Genomic DNA, 15,048 nt, shown 5'->3' with positions numbered 1-15,048 from the left:
TCAAGCACCTTCCCCTGTTACCACCCACATACGCCTCCTCCTGTCACTCATATTAGCAGGCATTCGCTATTTAGCGAACAAACAATTTTCAGCCGCACTGACTGGTTCCCGCATGCGTATTACGATCCGCACGCATGCGCAGTTGGGCAAACATCGCTCGGAGCGAACGAGCGGCTCTGAATCAGGCCCTTTGTTATTTAAAATGAGTTGAGTGGCAAAACACATCCCATCTGTGCAGCAATGTTTATCATTTGGGTTTCTGTAAAGTTGGGCATATTTTTTTCCACATATTTTCAATTATCAATAATAATGATAATTAATAATACTACTATAATAATAATAAGCATAATGGTACTTGTGTACTTTACGGACTCATTGCAGAGAGAACCCAATGAATGTTTTAAATGGTACTTGTGTACTTTACATACACAAGTACCGAAAGTTGTCCCCACCTAAAGAAGAAAGTTGTCCCCTCGCGGCTTCGCTGCTCTCGCCACGCTTCGGGCTCGCCACAAGGTTATATTCCCCCTCTATGCCCACTTGGATGGTAGGGAATGACGCTGGACACTGGCTGATGACGTCAGGGTCCTCTCCGTGAAGGGAATTTAGACATTACCATGATTGATAATAATAATGAGTGCATACCTCCCAACATTTGAAAATCTGAAAGAGGGACAGGCTGTGCACCGAAAGCGGGCGCGCCTGAAAAGGGGATGTGGCTTATGAAAAGGGGCAGTCAGATAAAAACGGGGCGGAGCCTCGCTGCTTCTCCCGTTTTCGGCACTTTGGGGGCATCCCCAGGCTCTCCCTACATGAGTGAACAGATGCCGTGCGCATGCGCACGGCGCGTTCGGTAAGAAATCCCGGCTGCCGCATGGCCGGCAGTTCGATTCGCTGCAGCCCGACAAAAGAGCAGAGCCCGGCAGCAGAAGGCCAACAGCGCTGGAAATCCCGATCGTCCCTAGGGTAAGTAAAAACTAGACTAACCAACCCCCCTAACCCTCCTTAGGGGTGCCTAACCCCCCCCCCAAGTGGCTAACCCTAACCTCCCCCCTCTAAGTGCCTATCCTTAACCCCCCCTTCCCCTAGCCTAACCCTCCCGGCGGGGTGCCTAACCCTAAGTCCCCCCCCGGGTGCCCTAAACCTAACCCTCCCGGCTGTCTGCTCGCGGCGAACGGCATCCCTTCGATCGGGATGCCGGGCGCCTGTCTCCCGGTGTTGAGAAAATGACAGGCGTCTAGATTTTAGACGCCTGTCATTTAACCCTATCCGGGATTGAGGATTCGGGAAGCCGGCGGCCGGTATTGCGGCTGCCGGCTTCCTAAACGTATCCCGCACACGGCATCTGTACTCCTCCTGCACACCCTATGCAGAGCAGCGGTATGTGCTCTCCCCAACTTCACCCCCACTGCGGGACACTGCGGCCAATGGCAGGACAGCGGGACAGTCCCAGAAAAACGGGATTGTCCCGCTGGAAACAGGACAGTTGGGAGGTATGTGAGTGTAGGACACTTGGGTTCTCTCTGCAATGAGTCCGTAAAGTGGGTTCTCTCTGCAATGAGTCTGTAAAGTACACAAGTACCATAATAATAATAATAATAATAATAATAATAATAAATCATACAAATTGTATCTCTAAATTTCCACTACAGGCTGCAAGCGCAGTCTGTAACCGGCTGTCATGGGAAGGATAGATGTGGTGCTCCCCCTGCTGGAAGGACACTCCAATTTACACCACCACTTCACCACAGAGCCACCATCTGAATCGAGGCTTGAAACGCTATCCACCCGATGATTGGATGGACGCCACCACGTGACTGGAATAGCTGCCCTTGGCGCCTGTCTCCCTTGAAGGTGCCCGAGTGGGTTTCGTGGGAGGGGGGGGTGATCCGTGAAGTCATCGCCTGGTCACGTGTCAGCAGACGCTGTTAGTCTCACCACCTCCGGCTGCTTTGTGCCCAAACCCCCCCCCCCCCTGTAGGCGGCAGCCGCGGGGTCCTGCGCCGCCATCTTCCGTGTGACAGGGGTCGTCGGGGTGACCTGTGCGATGCCGGACAAGGATGTGTACCCGGAGCCCCCGAGCCGTACCCCGGCTCCCAACAAGCTGAGCGGCCTGCCCGATCCCGCCGCGCTGGTGTACAGCGTCTTCTACTATGCTGTGGACAAGCCGGTGACAGCCTTCCACGGTGAGTGTGCTGGGGCATGCTGAGACCTGTAGTTCCCCTGCTGGACCATTGATGGGGTCAGTACTGCAGCATCATATAGGTACACACACACATTGCTGGGAGTGGTATATACGTTCAAGATGCCGGCGGACACTATACTGGACTGACATACCGACGCCTGAATCTCGACTCCCGGCATAATGCCGACACCACCATCCAGAAGACATCAGGATAACGATGTTGGGCATCACGACCGCCGGCATTCTGACTACAAGTATGTGGGTAAGTATCACACAGCCCGGGGATGGAGGGGTTAGGTTTAGGACCCTCCCTGGGTGGGTTAGGCATCCCCCCAGGAAGGGTTTAGACTCCGGGGAGGGTGCGGTTAGGCACCACCGGGTGGAGGTTAGGCTTCGGCACCCCCGGGGAGGTTTAGGGTGCGGGCAGTGGGGCTTAGGGTTAGGCACCACCAAGAGAGGGTTAGGGTACTTACCGGCCCCTGTCGGGATAGTGCAACATTGGGATTTCAGTGCCGGCAATTCATCTGCCTGCATATCATACCGATTCCCTGGGAACACCTTGCCCAGAGGAAGCGAGGAGTGCAGCGGGGAATTAGGACCTCATTCAGAGTTGGTCGTAAGCGGCCGCTCGGTCATACGCATCCGATGTTTCCGAACCACGCATGCGTACGGTTAGCTGTGCGCATGTGCGTACGAGACCTTGCGATCCAAAATGCTGTCGATCGTATGGCATAAGAGCAGGAAGTGGCTTCCGAGAGTTGATTGACAAGAAAGGCCGTTTGTGGGTGTTGACGGGGGTGGTGGTCTAAAAACGCATGCGTTCCTCAGCGCTTTCAGGGCGTTTCAGGGGCGTACATAAAATACCTGCTACGACCGACATAGAAGGCCGGAAGTAGTAAAACGTCACTCTGCGAGCAGGTTAGAGGACTGGCTGATCGTACAGCTTGAGGTTGGGTATGTGCTTTCTCAAGCCCCAGAGTACAGTCGTTACTATCGAATGTGACTGATGTTATGTTTGCTGTTTCTATTTTGTGCCACACAATGCAAGCAGCTAATAATCGATTGTTGAAGCTAATAACACTGCTAATTGGCTTGTAATTGATTCAGTTGCGTTAGCATTAGCAAATAATAAGAATTAATAAATTTCATGGGGATGGCTTATTATATGCGATTTTTTGTTAATTTTTTTATGTAATTTGCACACAACACAAGCGTCCGCAACCAGCAGAAGAAAATTAACATACAGCGACTGACAACGATTGCCTCGATCGCTAGCTGCTATCACTCGTTAGCTAGGAGGTGCTTTGTTCATGTATGGGCGTCACTTTGTTACGATCGCCCGGCCGTGCGATTGTTTTTTCTTCTGATTCTCGATCGTTAGGCGTACGACCGACTCTGAATGAGGTCCTTAATCCCCCCCCCAAACAGGCCGGGGGCAGAAGGGTAGAACTATGATATATATATATTCCTTATTATGAACAGCGGCACTCCGAGGTTGTACAAAGTCAAATGTATTTAAGACATAGGGGCATATTCAATATGGGGCGAAAAGTCCATTATCGGCGATGACGTAATTTTTAGCAATTTCAGTTATCCCCATATTCAATTTCAAAGACTTTTTGCTGGTGCGAAAAGTCTTTGTAAAAAAAACGGGGATAACGTTACTCCATGTAATACATGGCGAAAAAAAAGTGCAGAATTGAGGTTTTGGGTTCAGAATAATAAAAAAAAAAGTAGCCTGCAGCCTTTTCAATGTCCCCCTAAAAGTAATCTGTGTTAAAAAAAAAAAAAAAATAATCCTCAGGACACCCTAAAAAATGTACTTAAATTTTGGGGGCGAAAAAAAAATATTGGGGGACAAAGTTCTAAACCAGCGAAATTGACTCCTGCGGGGTTCCTAAGTATGCGGCAGCTGTTTTCTAGAATGCGGGCTGTAGCGGCAGGTGGATTTTTGAAGAATTGTAAAAAATTACTCTCCCTCAGAGATGACGTCACCCCATTGACGGCGCCTGGGTTACCCGGGTAACTGGGGAAGCGGTCCGGCATAGAAATGTGCTAGAGAAAAAGACACCAAGTATACAAATGTCCCAGAGTTTGGCAGAAAACATAGTGTGAAAAGAATGCGAAAAAAGGCTTACAGATAAACTGTAAGAAGTATAAAAGGATATGTACAGTGCATCCGGAAAGTATTCGCAACGCTTCACTTTTTCCACATTTTGTTATGTTACAGCCTTATTCCATAATGGATTAATTCATTTTTGTCCTCAAAATTCTACACACAAGACCCCATAATGACAACGTGTAAAAAGTTTTTTTGAGATTTTTGCAAATTTAATTAAATAGAAAACTAATGCTGCATACACACGTAACGATTTTGTTAATGAGCGTTTTTCGTTCAGTTTTTCCCTTGAAAAAGAGAACGATTTTTTGAAGTGTAATGAACGATTTTTTTCAACGATGAACGAAAAATGTTCCTTCCCTTAATGAAAATCGTTAAGTTGGTCAGTCTGAAATGGACGATAAACTACAAACGGGAACGTGCATGAACGATTATGGTTCATCGTTATAACTTAGAAACTGAACGATTTTTTTAACTATAACGACGTCGTTATAGTTAAATCGTTCAAAAAATCGTTACGTGTGTATGCACCTTAAGAAATCACATGTACATAAGTATTCACAGACTTTGCCATGAAGCTCAAAATTGAGCTCAGGTGCATCCTGTTTCCACTGATCATCCTTGAGATGTTCCTACAGCTTAATTGGCGTCCACCTGTGGTAAATTCAGTTGATTGGACATGATTTGGAAAGGCATACACCTGTCTATATAAGGTCCCACACTTGACAGTGCATGTCAGAGCATAAACCAAGCATGAAGTACAAGGAATTGTCTGTAGACCTCCGAGACAAGATTGTCTCGAGGCACAAATCTGGGGAAGGGTACAGAAAAATATCTGCTGCTTTGAAGGTCCCAATGAGCACAGTGGCCTCCATCATCCATAAATGGAAGAAGTTCAGAATCACCAGGACTCTTCCTAGAGTTGGCCGGCCGTCTAAACTGAGCGATCAGGGGAGAAAGGCCCTAGTCAGGGAGGTGACCAAGAACCTGATGGTCACTCTGTCAGAGCTACAGCTTTCCTCTGTGGAAAGAGGAGAACCTTCCAGAAGGACAACCATCTCTGCAGCAATCCACCAATCAGGCCTGTATGGTAAAGTGGTCACACGGGGGATGCAATCGGGAAGCCGGCTGACGTAAGCCCGACAGCCGGCTTCCCGACTGCTTTATCCCGGCGAGGGTTAAATGACAGGCGTCTAAATGTAGACCCCTGTCATTTTTCCGATGCCGGGCGCCGCGAGCGGACAGCCGCAGGGGGGAGAGGGTTAGGGCTCCCGGGGGGACTTAGGGTTAGGCAACCCCCGGGAGGGTTAGGGTTAGGCTAGGGGGAGGGTGGGTCAGGGTTAGGCCTCCCCGGGGGGAGGTTAGGGTTAGGCACCTCCCCGGGGGACTTAGGGTTAGGCAGCGGGGAAAGGGGGGGTTAGATTTAGGCACTTAGAGGGGGTTTTAGGGTTAGGCACGGGGGGAGGTTAGGGTTAGGCACCCCTATGGAGGGTTAGGTTAGTAAGTACTTACCTAGGGACAATCGGGATTTCCAGCGCTGTCAGGCTGCCGCTGCCGGGATCTCTCCAGCTGTCTGCCTCATGGTGCCGGGATTAGAACTCGCGACCAGCGGTACTTCATACCGCTTCTGTCTGATGGAAGCCACTCCTTAGTCAAAAGCACATGGCAGTCCGCCTGGAGTTTGCCAAAATGCAACTGAAGGACTCTCCATGACAAACAAAATTCTGTGGTCTGATGAGACAAGGATTGAACTCTTTGGCGTGAATGCCAGGAGTTACGTTTGGAGGAAACCAGGCACTGCTCATCACCAGACCAATACCATTCCTACAGTGAAGCATGGTGGTGGCAGCATCATGCTGTGGGGATGTTTTTCAGCGGCAGGAACTGGGAGACTAGTCAGGATAGAGGGAAAGATGAATGCAGCAATGTACAGAGACATCCTGGATGAAAACCTGCTCTTGACCTCAGACTAGGGTGACGGTTCATCTTTCAGCAGGACAACGACCCTAAGCACACAGCCAAGATATCAAAGGAGTGGCTTCAGGACAACTGTGAATGTCCTTGAGTGGCCCAGCCAGAGCCCAGACTTGAATCCGATTGAACATCTCTGGAGAGATCTGAAAATGGCTGTGCACCGACGCTTCCCATCCAACCTGATGGAGCTTGAGAGGTGCTGCAAAGAGGAATGGGCGACACTGCCCGAAGATAGGTGTGCCAAGCTTGTGGCACCATATTCAAAAAGACTTGAGGCTGTAATTGCTGCCAAAGGTGCATCAACAAAATATTCAGCAAAGGCTGTGAATACTTATGTACATGTGATTTCTTAGTTTTTTTGTTTTTTTTCAATTAAATTTGCAAAAAACGCAAACTTTTTACACGTTGTCATTATGGGGTATGTGTGTTCCATTTTGGAATATGGCTGTAACATGACAAAATGTGGAAAAAGTGAAGCGCTGTAAATACAGGTTAAATGAATAGATACATCAAAGGAAGCTGAATGTAATTAACTATGAATTCTCCAAATCTAGAGCTATAGTAGTATATGCATAATGAACATTGATCACTATATTTAGGTCCAATCGTGTTGAATCTATCGCATCATAAATCAGATCAATAAAGACTAATACAAATAATAAAGCAGAGAAATGAAAAAATTAAAGCAAAACTGAAAAACACCAAAAATGTAAAAAAAATGAAATATAAATATATATATATATAATGGACCTGTAACCAAAGGTGCGCACTGACATGTGTGAGAAAAAGGTGTCGCCTAGCGACGAGTCCTATCACAAATAGGGAAAAAATTATACATGAAGCAGTGCAATCCTATATTAATCCTCTTTGTAGTTAGAACACGTTCCAAGTCATTTTCTTGTTTAAACCATTAGGACTAATGGTGTTTAAGGAATTCATCCATCTTGCTTCTATTTTTAAAAGTTTATTGACCCGGTCCCTGTGTTTTTGGTACATGGTCAATTACTATATGATTTAAACTAGAGCAATCGTGCTTCAGTTCAGCAAAATTTCTTGCCACAGGTTGACCGGAATCTTTACCTCCTGGAGTCGCTTTGTTGGCTGAGCGCTGTAAACCCATCCTCTCCCGCAAGGTCCTCGTGGTTTTCCCCACATAATACAGTCCACAGGGACAGATGCTCAGATACACCACATATGATGAAGTACATGTCAACACATGTTTGATGTTATATTGCCTTTCCATCTGGGGATGCTTGAAAATGGCTATGCCCACTTGGATGGTCGGGAATGACGTTGGATGCTCACTGATGACGTCAGGGTCCTCTCCGTGAAGGGGATTTAGACATTACCGTAGCACGGTATATTGCTGAACTAAAACACAATCTCTAGTGTAAATCATATAGTAATTGACCATGTACCAAAAACACTCAGAAACGGGGATCAGGACAATAAACTTTTACAACTAGAAGCAAGATGGATGTATTTCTTAAACAGAATTAGCCCTAATAGATTAAACAAGAAAATGACTTGGAACTTGTTCTAACTACATAGAGGATTAATATGATTCATGTATAATTTTTCTCGATTTGTGATGGGACTTACTGCTAGGCAACACCTTTTTCTCACACATGTTTAGTGCGCACCTTTTGGTTACATATTTGATTTTTCAGTTTTGCTTTCATTTCTCTACTTTTTATTATTTTTATTGATCTGATTTATGATGTGATAGATTTAACACTATTGGACCTAAATATAGTGGTCAATGGGCCTGATTCAGACCCACTCGCGAGCGGCTGTCCGCTCGCAAGTTGGTCGATGGTGTGCACTGAGCATGCGCACGACGGAGGGAGCTCCGTCGTGCGCATGCGCGAGACGCGACGAGCGAAGGACTTTCCTTCCCTCGTTGTGTCTGATCAAAGGGGGCGTGCTGTCGATGTTGATTGATAGCACGCCCCCTTTGGTGGGCATGCCGGGGGCGTGCCTCCCAGACGGGGGCGTTCCCAAGGGAACGCCTACCGTCAGAAGCCGGCCCACTGACATCACTAGTGATGTCACTGGGAGTGATTTTGGCTCTGATAGAGCCCAAATCACTCCGGGCCTTGCGGTTGAGAAACTCAACCGCAGGCTCCGGCTCGCAGTGGCGATGGTCAAGGCCATCGCGACCATCAACCTGCACGCTCGTATAGGCTGTGGGTGGTGACCCACAGCTATACGAGCGTCCAGGAGGACGCTCCATTTTTATGGAGGACGGCCCTCATTCAGAGCGAGCGCCCTGCTCAGAGCGTCCGGCTCTGAATGAGGGCCAATGTTCATTATGCATATACTACTAGAGCTCTAGACTTGGGGCATTCATAGTTCATTACATTCAGCTTCTTTTGATGTATCTATTCATTTAACTTGTATTTACATATCCTTTTATACTCCTTACAGTGTATCTGTCAGCCCTTTTTTTCTCATTCTTTTCATGCTATGGTTTCTGACAAACTCGGGGGCATTTGTACACTTGGTGTCTGTTTCTCTAGCACATTTCTATCCCAGAACGCTTCCCCAGTTACCCGGGTAACCCGGGCGCCGTCAACGGGATGAGGTCCTCTCTGAGGGATGCGGCGGCTCTGTGTACTTTCCATGTCACTCACACACTTGCGGGCTTCTCCACCTATTTAAGGTAAGCATTTGGTTTTATATATTTGTTACTCACCTTGACAAAGGGGCGCGCGAGCCCCGAAACGTCGGCCTTTTTTTGACTTCTGTCTGAAATGCATTTTGACTTTGTACAACCTCGGAGAGACGCTGTTCATTCTAAAGCTACATTTCTTGTATATACAGGAGGCTCCCGAGGGATTTATTACAGTGGTTCCCAAACTTTCCTGAATCACGGCGCCCTAGAGTATTGGCATTTCTTCCATGGCACCCCTAGGTCATAAGTTTCTTACTGAGAAATTTGCAATGATTATTAAATGAAGTCAGTGTTCTCCCCAGGCTGCTGTTTGTGGGTGCACCACCCGGCACTTTGGGAGCCTGCGAGTGGTGACAGTATCTGGGAGCTGTATAACAAGGACCAGATCCTACACACTTTGCAGCTTTTTCATAATCAGACGACTGGGCCTCTAATAAGAAGAGGAGAATTAATATATACAATGTTATTTCAAGTTTAAATCCTTACAATGTTTTAAACCCTGACCTTATATTATTGCTATTGTTAAGGCCCCCACCCGGCTACTTCTTGATGCCACCCGGCTGGAAAATTTTTCTGGGGAGAACACTGGAAGTAAATTGGTCATCTTTAGGTTCAGTAATTGGGCCACGTCACCCAGTTTAGAGCCACTGGCCTAATAAACACTTAGGAAAATAGATGTAAACCAATCATGTTAGTACATAGGGGTGGGATAGTCCCCACTGAGCCCATAAATACATAAAATTGATGAGATTTGCATGGACGGGAACCTCTATGCACGCTCATATGACCCTGTTGGCATGCAAATATAAGTTAAATGCAAGGCCGGGTATGCATGGTCAGATAAATTGTCAGACTGACGGACATTCTGACTGTTTGAAAGCAGCGGATATCGTGGCCACACGGTGTGAGATATTTTACAGTGTATGACCATGCGGTATCTGCGTTCTCCCCCCCCCCCCCCCCTCCCTGAAGGAACAGGGGAAATGTCGGGCACTGCCAGATGCGGCCGACCAATGATCGGATCAGTCGGGCATGTTGGAAGAATTCACATGCTCGACCTTCTGATCATCGCTGATCGGTCGTGGCCATGCATTACGCAACTATCGTCCCCATCCGCCGCGCTGATTTTATATAATTTCTCATACTTCTGTTGGGTGTGGTATAAGAGATTGTCTAACTAATTTTTGTCTATGTCTAGATCTACCCCAGTTGTTAGACAGTCAATAGATTGACAGGTACAAAAGGTCGACGGGTACAAAAGGTCGACACACTAAAGGTCGACAGGGTCAAAAGGTCGATATGAAAAAGGTCGACACATTTTTAAAAATGTTTTTTCTGTGTAAATACCTTTCGGACCCTTGCGGGCTCGCTTCGCTTGCCATGCTGCGGGCACGGTGGCTCGCTTTGCTCGCCACATGGATTTATTCCCCCTTCATGCCCACTTGGATGGTAGGGAATGACGTTGGATGGTAGGGAATGACGTTGGACACTGGCTCATCTTAAGTGCCTAACCCTAAACCTAAAAAAAATATTTAAAAAATCATGTGTCGATCATTTTTGTGGCGACCATTTTCATGTCGACATTTTGGCCCTGTCGACCTTCTTACATGTCGACCTTCTTACATGTCGACCTTCTTACATGTCGACCTTCTTACATGTCGACCTTCTTACATGTCGACCTTCTTACATGTCGACCTTCTTACATGTCGACCTTCTTACATGTCGACCTTCTTACATGTCGACCTTTTGTACCTGTCGATCTATTGATTGTCTAACAACTGGGGTCGAGCTAGACATTGTCTAACAACTGGGGTCGAGCTAGACATTGTCTAACAACTGGGGTCGAGCTAGACATTGTCTAACAACTGGGGTCGAGCTAGACATTGTCTAACTAATTTTTGTCTATCTACAGTCCAGCACCCCACTTCTGTTGTGTCACAAGAGATTAATACTACGGTGCACCATCTTATTTGTTTCATTGCTATGGTAATTCATTTAAAAGGTGCATTAAAGTATTTTCTGTGTCCTGTGAGTCCATAAAACACAAAAAATTAGGTTTTAACTAGATTGATTTTTGCCCCCAAGTTATTTGCTATTAACTATTATTTGTTATTTTAACTCTAAGGGAGCACCACCGACCGTTTGTATTGGATATTAATTACTCCTGTTGGTCTGTATATATAAATTGAACAAACACTCATACTGGTATATATGGTAAATTATCCTAAAAGGGTGGGACCTGTGCCGTGATAACATTTTTATTTATTTAAATAATTTCTCTGTGTCATCCGCCTGTCGCATGACTGTAATCGTACCCTTACAGATTGGATGGTACGTCAGCGATCAAATAGAAAGACTTATTACTATCATCGGGAGTTCTCACGTGTTCCCGACCTGTCTCAGTGTTTAGAAGACGACTATTTGTGCCACTACGAGGCGGATATGCAGTGGAGAAGGGATTTGTAAGTATCTCTGTTAAAGGACCTTCTAACCCTCCTCTGAATTTCTGCGTCCTGTTACAAATACACTTATACCCCTTTTACACCGGAGCAGGATTGGATTCCTGGATGGAGTGACCCGGAAATCCAACCCAGGTAATTTGCAGGGTTTAACACGGGAGAAACCCTGCAGTGTGAACGGCGCGCTCTGGGTCACGATGACCTGGAGCGTGCCGCATGCCGGCCGATTGGTCCGGCTTCAGTGACGCTTGGAGATGACGTCATCTCCAAGCGTCCACTTCAACGCTGGAAAAGCCGGGTCTATGCAGACCCAACTCCGGTGTGAACGGCGCCGACTCGGGAATATCCTGGGTTGGCGCCGGCTAAATTCCGGGTCTGATCCAGATTGGAACCCTGTTCCAACTCCGGGTCAGACCTGTAATTTATTTGTAAAAGTGGTATAAAGATGATGATCGTACAATACGTTCTGGATGACCTTTAGACACTATACTCATAGGGGGAATTCATTTCTTTTATTGGGCACCTTAACTAATGGCTGCCTGAAGGAGCAATTAAATTGTTGCTCTGTTTGGGCTCTCGTGCAGCGTGTGTGTGTGTACGTGTGCGCCCAACAGCATCGGGTTTAGCCGCGCAAAGTGGCTAAACCTGTCTAAAGTACTGCTTTGGGCGCCCCCCGGAGGCGGCAAGCGGAAATGCGTCTACCCTCGGCTATGCGCATCCGAACGGAGCAACAATTGAATTGTTCTGTCGGGCGTCCATATAAAAGAATTGAATCTCCCCCTTAAAGTAATTACACTGTGTGCCTAGTGACTTCTTAGCTGACCAATGACTTATTTTTTTTTTTTTCATCTTTTTTAAGCCTCGTTGATAAGGAAATAGTCACAATTATACGCGACCGATTTATAGCGTGCAGGGAGCAAGAAGGAGCCAATGCTGATCAGAACTGTGCCCAGCTGAAGGAGCAGTACGCCGCTGTGTGCAAGGGCTACAAGGCTAGATGTAAGATATTTATTATCCATATACCCTGAATACATAAGAAAACGATTGGCAATGACCAATGTTATCAGCTTTTTGCTCTGACTCCTGTAACCTATCTACTTGTGAGCTGGAGGATTCATATTATTGAGTGAGTTTGGAAAGGTAATAGTCTGGACTCTCACTTTCCTAATCGGTATTGTAAGATACTACTTTAAACAGAAACAGAGCAGCGATCATTTTATGATTTTTTATTTATTTATTGAACTACTTTTTGCGGAGTTTAAATCAGTATCAGTCCCATGAACACTAACTTTTATATATATATATATATTTACAGATCACTGTGGCACAGTATAAGAAGCAGCTTGGATTTTAACTTTTATTCCTAGTTTGTGTCTTCAGGCTGCTATTGTTAATTTATATTTCTGCATGTGACTACCATGGCAATCACAGTCACATGTTAGTGAGAGGTTTTGGAGTACTCTTCTGAGCTTTACCACCTCTGTGTATTATACATTTCCCCCTTCCTCTGCCATCACATGACATCACAACAGTGATGTTTTGTATGAGGACAGCTAAGAAAAATGATTATATCAGATGGGTCTTAAGCTGCATACACTCGGTACGATCTGCACAACCAACGATCTCGCTGAACGATTTCCCTTTAACTTTCTGTAGTGCAGGACAAACGATATTGGGTGCACACACTGACAGATGTCTATGATAGATATCTTACAGGGAAGTCATCCTGCCACATCTGTGAACATGCAAATCGTGATGCAATCGCCAAGTTAGCCTGGACGACCATAGATATCGTTGTCGTCAATGCGGGAACGCGCATCGTTGGTCGTTTGTTGCATAAAATGAACGGTTTATCGTTGAACGTTATCGTTCGGAAATGTCATACCGTGTGTACGCACCTTTACTTGATATTTAAAGAAAAACAGTTTGGATTGTTTCTTTTAAGAAATGGGAAAAGTATGTGCCCACCTACTGATCCTCTAAAAATGTTTATTTCCCTTTCTCAGATGAGGACCTGGGAGCTTTTGGCAATGCCAGGAAATGCCTCATGAAGCAGAAGGAAAGGATGATGGCGGAGAGGAAAGCCGCTGCTCAGGCGCAGGACTAAATGGCGTATTCCCACCCCCGTACTCTTTCTCGTTACTTGTCTTGTGTGTCAGGACGGGACACTTAGAACTTAACAGTTTAATAAAAATTATCTATGTACCAATATTGTGTGTTTTTATAGAGACAGGACATGGTCCACTCCACCAGCCCTGCTATGGGCACTATCAGTCATGTATAGAATAATGTTATTCCTGGGACATTTCAGGATTACGAATGGACCTGCAGATACAGTGAGCGCTAAGTACGGTATGTTGGTAGGTATCCTAACCTCCCCACACCCTAACCCCGCTGCTTACCTTCGGGATGCCGACATCCCCATTGCCGGGATATTGACCGTATCTCGTGATGGGGACTATACTTGAGAATGCAACTTATCAATTGAAAGTCCCTCATGTTTTAATGATGTCACTAGCTACCGGATAATTCACAAGATGGTTTTTGGTACTTCTTACAATAGAGACAGAACGTATTGCTGGACATTTGGAAGGCATTTTCAAGCAGTGATCTCATGGAAAATTAGGTGGACATTTTGTTCAGAACAATGGCAGGCTGTAAGAAACCGTATCATTTACCTTTTCCCCTTGGTTTGTTTCTTGAGACTGCTATTCATGACTTACAAAAATCTGCAGTTCCATTTGGCTACCATGGCAAACAGTCGCATGATGCTTTGGACAACTCCGACGATCTGGTTTTCACTGTGGCCTTCTAACAACTGCTTGTTACTGGCAGCCATACTTGTTATATTCCAGAGAGATTTTGAAATGGAGATGGATTTGAAGGATGACAGCTAAGCAGATGACTGTCAGATACATATGGAAATGGTATATAACTTGCTTTTTAAAGGAAGAAAAAAAATATAAATAAATCGACAGGTCATTTATCAAAGCCTTTCTTTGGTACTGCTGTTTTACAAGAGGGAACATGTTAGGGGCTTTATCTTGACAGGGTTGATAGCTCTCAGAAAAAATTGTATCCCCTGCGCACTCTCAGGAAGGTCGCTTATACCAAAGTGATAGATACCAGATCACATAAACAAGTACAATAATTAATAAAAAAAAGGTTCAAGCGCTCTACCTCAGAAAGGTACCATATATCCCAAATTGATTGGAGAGAGATAAGTAATTAGGTATATGGACAATGCTAAATAAATATCTAAAATATAGTGAAGTATTTGAAGAAAATATTTCCTCTCGATAATTTGACCGAAGTGACTTTGATGTAATCCTACTTAAAAAATCACGTTTCAAATCCAAAGCCGAATCCTTCAATGTAGATGTAATGTTCAACACTTTGTGTCCCTTAGTATGCTGTTCCTCTTGCAGAAATCATAACTGGAAACACATCCATAGTGTAACACAGTATAGTTTTTTATTTCAGAATAAAAACACAACAAATGGCGGAGTACCAAAGGAGTCCATTTTTTTTTTTTTTTATAAGGTACAATTCAATACATATATGGGAAATTTATGTTAGCGCCCCCTACTGAGCTATACCTTCTCTCAGGATCAAGGTTTAGCTGCCGCCACAT

The 15,048-nt window shown here is 45.6% G+C and overlaps 1 protein-coding gene across 1 annotated transcript; it reads left to right on the top strand.

The window, feature by feature from the left end:
• The first annotated feature begins 1,830 nt into the window (after positions 1–1,830).
• Positions 1,831–13,623, top strand: NDUFB10 (NADH:ubiquinone oxidoreductase subunit B10). Its single transcript, XM_088464785.1, has 4 exons — positions 1,831–2,186; positions 11,279–11,417; positions 12,274–12,413; positions 13,421–13,623. Exons 1-4 carry the CDS (start codon positions 2,048–2,050, stop codon positions 13,519–13,521), a joined length of 519 nt encoding a protein of 172 aa, XP_088320911.1. The 5' UTR covers positions 1,831–2,047; the 3' UTR covers positions 13,522–13,623.
• Positions 13,624–15,048: the final 1,425 nt, after the last annotated feature.

This window comes from Taudactylus pleione, unplaced genomic scaffold, assembly GCF_031769625.1.
Source record: "Taudactylus pleione unplaced genomic scaffold, aTauple2 ptg000061l, whole genome shotgun sequence".
Taxonomy (NCBI): Eukaryota; Metazoa; Chordata; class Amphibia; order Anura; family Myobatrachidae; genus Taudactylus; species Taudactylus pleione.
Note: the sequence above shows the minus strand (reverse complement) of the source record. Positions and strands in the feature narration are given on the sequence as shown.

Coding starts and splice junctions, on each gene's coding strand:
- NDUFB10 (XM_088464785.1), top strand. CDS start 2,048: ATGCCGGACAAGGATGTGTACCCGGAGCCCCCGAGCCGTACCCCGGCT. Junction 2,187..11,278: donor GCCGGTGACAGCCTTCCACG/GTGAGTGTGCTG, acceptor GTACCCTTACAG/ATTGGATGGTACGTCAGCGA. Junction 12,414..13,420: donor CAAGGGCTACAAGGCTAGAT/GTAAGATATTTA, acceptor TCCCTTTCTCAG/ATGAGGACCTGGGAGCTTTT.